General features: G+C 34.9%; 1 protein-coding gene across 1 annotated transcript; it reads right to left on the reverse strand.

Moving 5' to 3' along the window:
- Positions 1-771: 771 nt before the first annotated feature.
- cbx1b (chromobox homolog 1b (HP1 beta homolog Drosophila)) lies at positions 772-7,683 on the reverse strand. Its single transcript, XM_059325107.1, has 6 exons — positions 7,625-7,683; positions 4,240-4,324; positions 3,777-3,942; positions 3,478-3,631; positions 1,568-1,662; positions 772-1,448 (listed from the first exon to the last, which is right to left on the reverse strand). The coding sequence occupies exons 2-6, from the start codon at positions 4,295-4,297 to the stop codon at positions 1,307-1,309; spliced, it is 615 nt and encodes a 204-aa protein (XP_059181090.1). The 5' UTR covers positions 4,298-4,324; positions 7,625-7,683; the 3' UTR covers positions 772-1,306.
- Between the last annotated feature and the right edge of the window lie 831 nt (positions 7,684-8,514).

Raw genomic sequence — 8,514 nt, forward strand, 5'->3', positions numbered from 1 at the left:
TTTAGTACTGCTACTACTTAGTGCACTTTTTTTGTCTGTCTTGTTATGTAAATATTTTCATGTTTGTGTTTGTCATGATTTATGTAGTTTGTCAAATGTCTCCATAACGGTCTCACCCTCTGCTTTCAGTTTGGATGTAGTTCCCTCTGTTTTGAGATATTTGCCGGCAATCAAGAATTGTTTTTATTGATTAATAAAGTGTTTTTATTTTCACCTGTGACTCTTGTGTTCTAGTTGTCATGAATGGTATTACATCAGGGATGTATCCAAATATGTTATTCCAGAAAGCACAAATGACAATCATTTGATCTATTTGAGCTTATTATTCGAGAGAGAAAAAGACGTCATCTGTAATATTTCTGTAAATGATAAAGTACAGTATGAGGATGTGGAAGTCTACTTAAAAATGATATTTAATTGATTTGATGCTTTTAAAGCACAAGAATTGCATTACAGATGATTAGGTTATAAAATTCATTTCTTGCCCAATTAAAGTGACTTCTGGTACAAACCACGCCAATATCCGGTAAGACAGATAATATTGTTTGACCAAATACAGAAAAAGATTTACATCTCTGTAAACAGTTATTATACTGTACAACAGGGGCCCAAAGAGCAGTTAAGTTTCTTGAGTTATCTGGTAAACTTTGCCGTTTTTACAACTTTTGGCTGTTTGTTTTCTAACAAATGATCCATTGGGAAAATAATTAGTTACAGTACTAAATGGAAATAATCCCTGTTGTATTTGAAGTGACACCAGTTGAAACAGAGTAACAAAAAGTGGTTTATTCTCCAAAACTGACAAGCAAGACAACAATGAAAAACACTACAAAGATTTACCAATAACCAAAAGAATCACTGAAAAGAGTTTGTAACCGTACACCAAACGAGTCCTAAAATGACCAAACAGCTAAGATGAACACAGTTCTGCCCGCAAAAAGCACCAACGAGCCAAGTCAAACAAAAAAAAGGCACACTAATGAAGAGAAACATCACCTCACTGATACATGACCGAGCACTGGACCAGATGTGGGAACTGATACTGAATCGGCCGATCGAGTTTATTAAAAACTGGAGTCGATACTGAAAATTAACACTGCATTTTTACTTTTTCAGTTGTTTTTTTCAAGCAAACCTGAAGCTTATATACAGTTGGATTATATCCAGATAAAAGTAGAATCAGATGAGTGAAACTACGCTAAAAGACGGATGAGAAGATGGTGTCTTGCTTGTCTCTGCTCCCTCCCCTCCAGATAGTACATCGGAATTCAAAACTACAGTTTCTTTCTCTCTCTTGTGCTCGCTGTTAGTTTTTCTCATCTTTTTTCTCGTCTTCAGTCGGATACGAATGCCAAGTAAGCCTCTCTTCATAGAAAGAGATCACCACCTGCGGACACTTGACGTTGGCCTCCTTGGCCGGCACCAAGTCCGCTTCGTCAGAGTTTTTCCTGCAAAAAAACAAAGAAATTCACTTGCATTTTGGTGCACACAGACACATATTTAATGATTTTCACTAATGTTCCAGTTTGAACAGCTGCCCAGCAGTTTCTGTGCTGTGAATACGAACCATTTCATGAGGAACATGAGCTCTCCTGTGGAATCTGTGGCACCAATAATCCTTTCTGGATCCAGCCCTCGAGCAAAGCCCCTTAGCTTCTCTGTCTGAGGATCAAACAACAAAAGGAACTTAAACCAAGCACAAAAATAAATCTCAACATAAATACTAACTACTAGCAGGACGTCAAGGTTACCAACTGAATTTTAAAACATATATTCCCACAAAAACGTTTGAATTTGCTGTAAAATCCAAATATTCAAGGCATATTGATCTCTGTAAATCAACACTGTTGTATGCATTTGCAGCAAGTATTTCATTTTCATGTTAGGGATGGGCCTTTTAAGTAATTTCCTTACAAGTACTCACAAAATAAAATCTAACATAAGAATAAGGTCAGAAAGGAACACCTTAACATAAATTTGGGTACATATATACATGCTCATATTGTGCCGAGCTCGGCAGGACAGTGAACGCACCATACACCTGTACGTGTAACAAGTCTTTGTCACATTAAATACATTTTAAATCAGCATTAGGTAAAATACAAACATGAAAACACAATTTTGAATAAACCCTCATACCAAACATGAATACAACATCATAAACACACATAAAATTAGAAAAGGAACATTATAAAACAAATTCCAATGAGCCTTTGACTCCGACAGCCGCTAAAAAATCTTGCATTTCACATTTAGTTATTTTTTCTAAATACTTCCAAACATCACTCTTACCCCTGTTCTCCATTCTGCTTGTAACATTTTATTGTGAGGTGCCTGACTGAAAATATATGATCTTCTGCTGTGACTTAATAGCTGCATCCCATTCAAAAAATATAAACTTTTAAGAAAGAACAGCGTCAATTTAAGTTCATATATTTGTTATATGTGTATATATATTTTTTCTCCTTTATACCAGTGTTTCCCAAATCTCTCCTGGAGTAAAAACCTGTCCTGCATGTAGAGTGCTCCTCACTCAAACACAGCTGATCCTGATTAACTCTTTATAAACTCCTGAAGCTGCTTGATAACGAGATGATCATTTAAATCAGCTGCGTTGGAGCAGGGAGAGATCTGAAACATGCAGGACAAACACTGCAGTATACTTTACACCAATACTGATTACTACTCATGACCATCTCTAGTTTATGTGTGGAGCTTTTTATTCTGACAAATCTGCAGGGCTGCTATTATTTACATACTTATTGTGATACATGACATCTTCAAAAGTTTTGCTTTGTCCGACCACTATCCAAAAAATATTTAGTTTACTGTCACGTAAGACAGAGAAAAGCATCAAATCCTTTCAGATGAAAAGCTTGAACAAGCTAATTTCTCCATTGACTTTGATACAGCAGCCAGTGGAGTCGCCACCTGCTGGCCATTAGACAGAAGGCACTACTTTCATACAGTCTATAGATATACAGGTGCATCTCAATAAATTAGAATATCATAGAAAAGTTTATTTATGTCAGTAATTAAATTCAAAAAGGTGGAAATAACACATTATAAAGATCCATGACACACAGAATTAAACATTTCAAGTCTTAACTTATTTAATTTCTTCTAATTATAATGATTATGGCTTACATTTAATGAAAACGTAAAATTCAGTGTCTCCAAAAATGTGGAAATTAAAAAAGACCAATTTTAAAAAGTATGTTTAATATGGAAATGTTGGCCTCTGTAGTATGTCCATCTATATGACTCAACACTTGGTTGGGGCTGTTTGACTTGAACTACTGGAAATGGACTTTTCCATCATTTCTAATGTATTGAGATGCACCTGTAGTTCTGTATTTATACACTGTTTCTTCGATGTTGGCTCTGTGTGTCAGGACCCTTAATACGATATGGGTTCTTGCAGTTTGGCACATTAACCCCAGCACCATTTATGGACTGGACTATGGAGGGACTTACATCGTCTTTTTTCTTCTTCGATTTGCTCTCGTCTCCATCTGCGTCTCCGGCTGCCTTCCTCTTTCCATCTTGTGCTATTTTCTGGGACTGCAGGAACTCTGCGATCAAATCTGGACAGTCCAGATTGTCTTCTGGCTCCCACGTGTTATCTTCCCTGCAGACATAGCAGCATAAAATCTTAAATTAAAGTATTTAATTAGTGACTTACTCAACTGTTAAATGTGCCAGTGTGTCATTTTTTGATGCAATCTCTAATTTAATGACTGTATAAATATGATAATGATGTTTGTGAGACTCACTCAGAGAAGCCTTTCCACTTGAGAAGATACTCTACTCTCCCTTTCACCACCCGCCGGTTCAGGACCTTTTCCACCACGTATTCTTCCTCCTCCTCCTCCTCCTCTGCAGTCACTTCATCTGGCTTCTTGTCCTTCTTCTCGACGACGACCGTAGTCATTTTGCTCTCTGACGGGATAGAAACTGACAGTTACTGATCCTGAAGGAGGCGAACCGTTTCAACCGCTGCTGAGGCTTGAAACTGAAAACTTGCACTGTTAATATTCAGAGTTTGACTCGAGATGTTCACGTGTGTTTGGGACACGTTACTTTGTCTCGTTCACAAATGATAAATCACTCTGTTAGTTACAAACATTTATAGTGTCACTTTGTCAACATTCATTCCTGGACACTGGACACACACCTTACCGCACAAGGACAGAGTGATAGAGACATTTATGTTGGAAAATAATGATTATATTAAACCTTCTGTAACAGTAGCGGGAACATCGTTAGGGGGTTCTGTAGTCAGGCTCATACTCATCAGGTAGACCTGGGGACCCGCAGGTTCCTGGTCAACATCATGATGGAATCAATGTGGCAGAGAGGAGAAAACAACATTGGAGAATGGGATTTATTGAGAAGATACAAGGGTAACAATGTGAGGCAATGTAGATAACCAGCAATCAATAGGTGAGATCTTTTTAAAAACCCACTGTGTGTATGACGACTTTGTCTATTTTAAAAGGACTGCCTTATCTGCATTGCCTAAAGTTACCCATCACCTGATGACATGGGGTGAACTCACTGGAAGTAGTCAGATCCTTTACCTGAGTCAAACTCTGTTATGGCATCTGTGATGAATGTAAAAGCAGCATTTTACTGTTGTAATTCGTTGGTTAATTGGTTGACTTGAGTCCAGTGAAAACCATGCATCTCCAGATGTGTTGATTAAAAAAAAAAACTATTTAAGCTGAATAACCTTTTTTTAAAAACATGGAACCAGCTGGAAAATGCATCACCACAAAGTTGAAAAAAGCTGTTTGTTATGACTTTTAGAAAAATGTGGTATATACATATATATATACATATAAACTGTTTCTACAATTCTACAATTCATATTTCTATTTGTACATATCTTTATTTACTTCAGACTTGCATTTGTATTTATATTGTTGTATATTTAGTCTAGTATGCTTTTCTATATCTTTATTTTATTTGCAGAATTTAAAATGTCCATCTGGGGATGAATTAAGTATTTCGGATTCTGATATATATTATTAGATTATTTGTATTGATGCATTATGTAAGCAGCATTTTACATTTATAAAGATAGGGCTCATTTTAACTACTTGATATACTGTTATGGGATTTAGTAAAATTGAAAAAAGTCTAATCACTTTAAATTTACCATGTTTTTTTTTAATGCTAAACCCCGACCTTAAAAGTAACTAAAGCTGACAGCTAAATGTAGTGAAGTAGAAGTATAAAGTTACATAAAATGGAAATCAAGTAAAGTACACGTACCTCAAAATTGTACTTAAGCACAGTATTTGTAACCTCTGGTTATAATGAATAAAACGCACAGTGCCAGTACCAACATAAGCACAGGAGCTCTGCAACATCTGGCAGTACTTTAGTAACTGTACTCAGTTAATCAAGTACTTCATTCAGTTCATGTTTTTATGTTAAATCTCGACCTGAAAAGAACCTAAAGCTATCAGCTCAATGTAGTGGAGTAAAAAATACAACATTTGTCTCAAAATGGAAATACTCAAGTAGAGTACACATACCTCAAAACTGTACTTGTGCAAATTTGAGGTACTTGTACATCACTTGAGTCCAGTGGAAACCATGTATCTCCAGATGTGTGGATTATGAATATTTGTAATAAACTTAAAAAAACCTTCAGCTGGAAAATGCATTACCAAAAAGCAGTTTTTTTCTGACTTTTTAGAAATATTTAGAGTTATATATATTTATATATATATATATATATACACATGATGATTTATGTTTTGGTATACGAGTAAAAAGTACAACTTTTGTTTGTTTGCCTCTAAAATGTAGCTGAGTAAAAGTATAAAGTTGCATAAAATGGAAAAACTCATGCAAGAACACACTCCTCCAAATTAGTATTTGAATAAATGTACTTGAGTAAATGTACTTAGTTACATTCCATCACTGCTGGTAACTCATACAGACCACTAAACACAGCTCATGTCTCTGTCTGTTTTTAGATCATCAGGGAAAAATCCCCCGATGGAATCAAGAAAATAATAGAAGTAAATGTACTTAGTTACATTCCACCAGTGATTATAATGAATAAAACAGACACAGTGTCTACAAGTGCCTGCATCATCAACAGCACAGGAGCTTTGCAACACCTGGTGGCGACTGAGCTGAATGTAATCTCAGTGATAAAATGCAGACCTGATGGTGAAATAAATCATGTTTTAACCTGCTTTAACCCTTTGATGCACAACATGGGTCTGAAGTGACTGACTAAGTTTTTATATTCTATATCTTTGCAATAAATTAATTTCATAATTCAGTATTGCATGTTTTCCCTTAAAATAACTTGTTTTTGATCATCATACATCCTATTTTTTTGTTTTCATTTCTTACTTTTTAAATAAAAACCTTTTTTTTATTTTTATTATGCTTCTAATGCGCAAGGTCATTTTTGACCCATGTTGTGCATTAGAACGTGTTTATATGTTGTCACCAATTTAAAACCTGACAAAGAAGACATAAATTGGTGTTTTTTCCAATGTAAATTATTATTTGGTGGCTCTAATAAGTCTCAAATGTTAAAATATGTGATTTTTCAATGTAATCTGGTGGTTCTATCAACTCTTTTAAAGTTAAAACTTAAAAATAAGTCAAAAATAGTTACACATGTACTTAAATTGTTAACCCTCTGAAATCTTGGGCTGTTATGTGCGTTAAAAAAATCTGTTACTTTTTTTTACCATGCCATGTTGGTATCAGTTTTTTCAGCGTTACCTCACCTATATGTCCTGATAATTAATTACTTGATCAAATTTTGAACCCAAAAGAAACAAAGAAAACAATAAAATCTGATCTTGAAAATTATGTTTCACACACAGAAATGTACGTGTTGCAAATATGAATACAGGTTGCAAATATCACATATAACAGGTAAAATGAGGATAGTTCTATATTTTTATACTAAATATATTTGACATTATCTCCGGTTTTTACTTGGCCCAATATCATCAACAAAAAAAAATCTGGTATTGAGTTTCAAGCCAGAACTTTAGATGGAAGCTGATGGCAAGACTCCACGTTGCTTCATTTAAGTAATATGCTCCATGTGTGTAAACTTGATGTAATAATACAAAAACTATTGTTCTTCATAAAGTATGAAAGGAAAAATGGATATAATGATCTATTGTAATAAAAAAAAAGATATTCGTACACAGCCAGCATGACATAATATAAAAAATGAATGCGGGTCATTTTAGACCCATGTTATGCATTAGAAGGTGTTTATATGTTGAGCATCAAAGGGTTAACTACTAAATGTGGTGATTTAAAACACAGTTTAGTGTAGGGGGGCGGGGCTGCTGCTACCGTTAGCGAGCCTTCAGAAGAAAACACGACAAAGCCTCCGAGGAGCCTGTTAGTTAGCTGCTGTCTCCTCCATATTGCCTTCACTGTAGCAACTAATGTAACACACACCGGGGTGATTTTAATACAAAGACAATCATTAACACACGTTTCTTTTAGCTCAACAAGCGTCAGTGTTCACCCCCATTGAAAAGACACACATAACGGCTATCTAAACGTTCGTCTCGTGCACAATCGAAATAACGTTCGGAGGGAAGATAAAAATTCCACTCACCGATGACTTACAAATTAAATATTTTTTTTTAAAAAACGTCCACCCGAACGAAAATATATACTAAAAACACAGCTTTTGCCTTTGTGATTATACTATGATAACGCCGCTGTTTGTCCCGGTTTGTTGTTAAATACCGCCGTTAGCTCGGCTACAGTGCAATGTGTCGTTTCCGCCCCTTCGTCTGTCTGCTGTGAGAGGAGAAGAAGAAAAAAGCTTTGGCAGATCTTTACAACATCTGGATTTACGCGTCTACGTCACCAGAGCGGGGCGCGCTGCGTGCGGATGGTTTGTAGATCTGCGGGTGAGGAGGAGGACCGGTCCACACTGCTGCCATACATACAGTTATAAACACAGAAGATAAACACAGCGCTTCATTCATTCCAATGGGGCATTATAATGTCTCATATGAGACAGCAAGCAGTCCATTCACAGGCACAAACATATAAATAAATATATGCAATTAATTCTGCACAAGAATGTTATTATACATACTGTATAATTAAGGCAACATGAATACTCAATTTAATTTAAAAAATCGGGGTGTATTAAATTAAAATACTATAAAATAATAATACGTATGTGAATGAATAAAATAATTATTATATACTTTTTTTTTTACATACAAAATATATTAATTAATTCATTCAAGTATTTGGTGTTTTTCTGAAATGATAAAAATCAACATTATTGGAAAAATGGAAACAATTATTGCCAACTAAAGGAATATTTTGAACGCATGTTCTTTTCTTTTCTTGAAAAAAAATCTCATAAACTAAAAAAAATGTTACATAAAAATGCATGGGAAAAATATATAAAAACATAATTAAAATCATTATTATTATTTTTTAAATGGAAGTAAATCATCCAACCTGCAGTACACATATATAAAA

This window comes from Centropristis striata, chromosome 21, assembly GCF_030273125.1.
Source record: "Centropristis striata isolate RG_2023a ecotype Rhode Island chromosome 21, C.striata_1.0, whole genome shotgun sequence".
Lineage (NCBI taxonomy): Eukaryota > Metazoa > Chordata > Actinopteri > Perciformes > Serranidae > Centropristis > Centropristis striata.

Excerpts from the sequence above, each read along its gene's own strand:
- cbx1b (XM_059325107.1), bottom strand. The coding sequence starts at position 4,297 with ATGAGTATGAGCCTGACTACAGAACCCCCTAACGATGTTCCCGCTACT. Across the intron at positions 3,943-4,239 it reads TCCCGCTACTGTTACAGAAG|AGAGCAAAATGACTACGGTC; the intron begins GTTTAATATAAT and ends CTATCCCGTCAG. Across the intron at positions 1,449-1,567 it reads CTCATGTTCCTCATGAAATG|GAAAAACTCTGACGAAGCGG; the intron begins GTTCGTATTCAC and ends GTTTTTTTGCAG.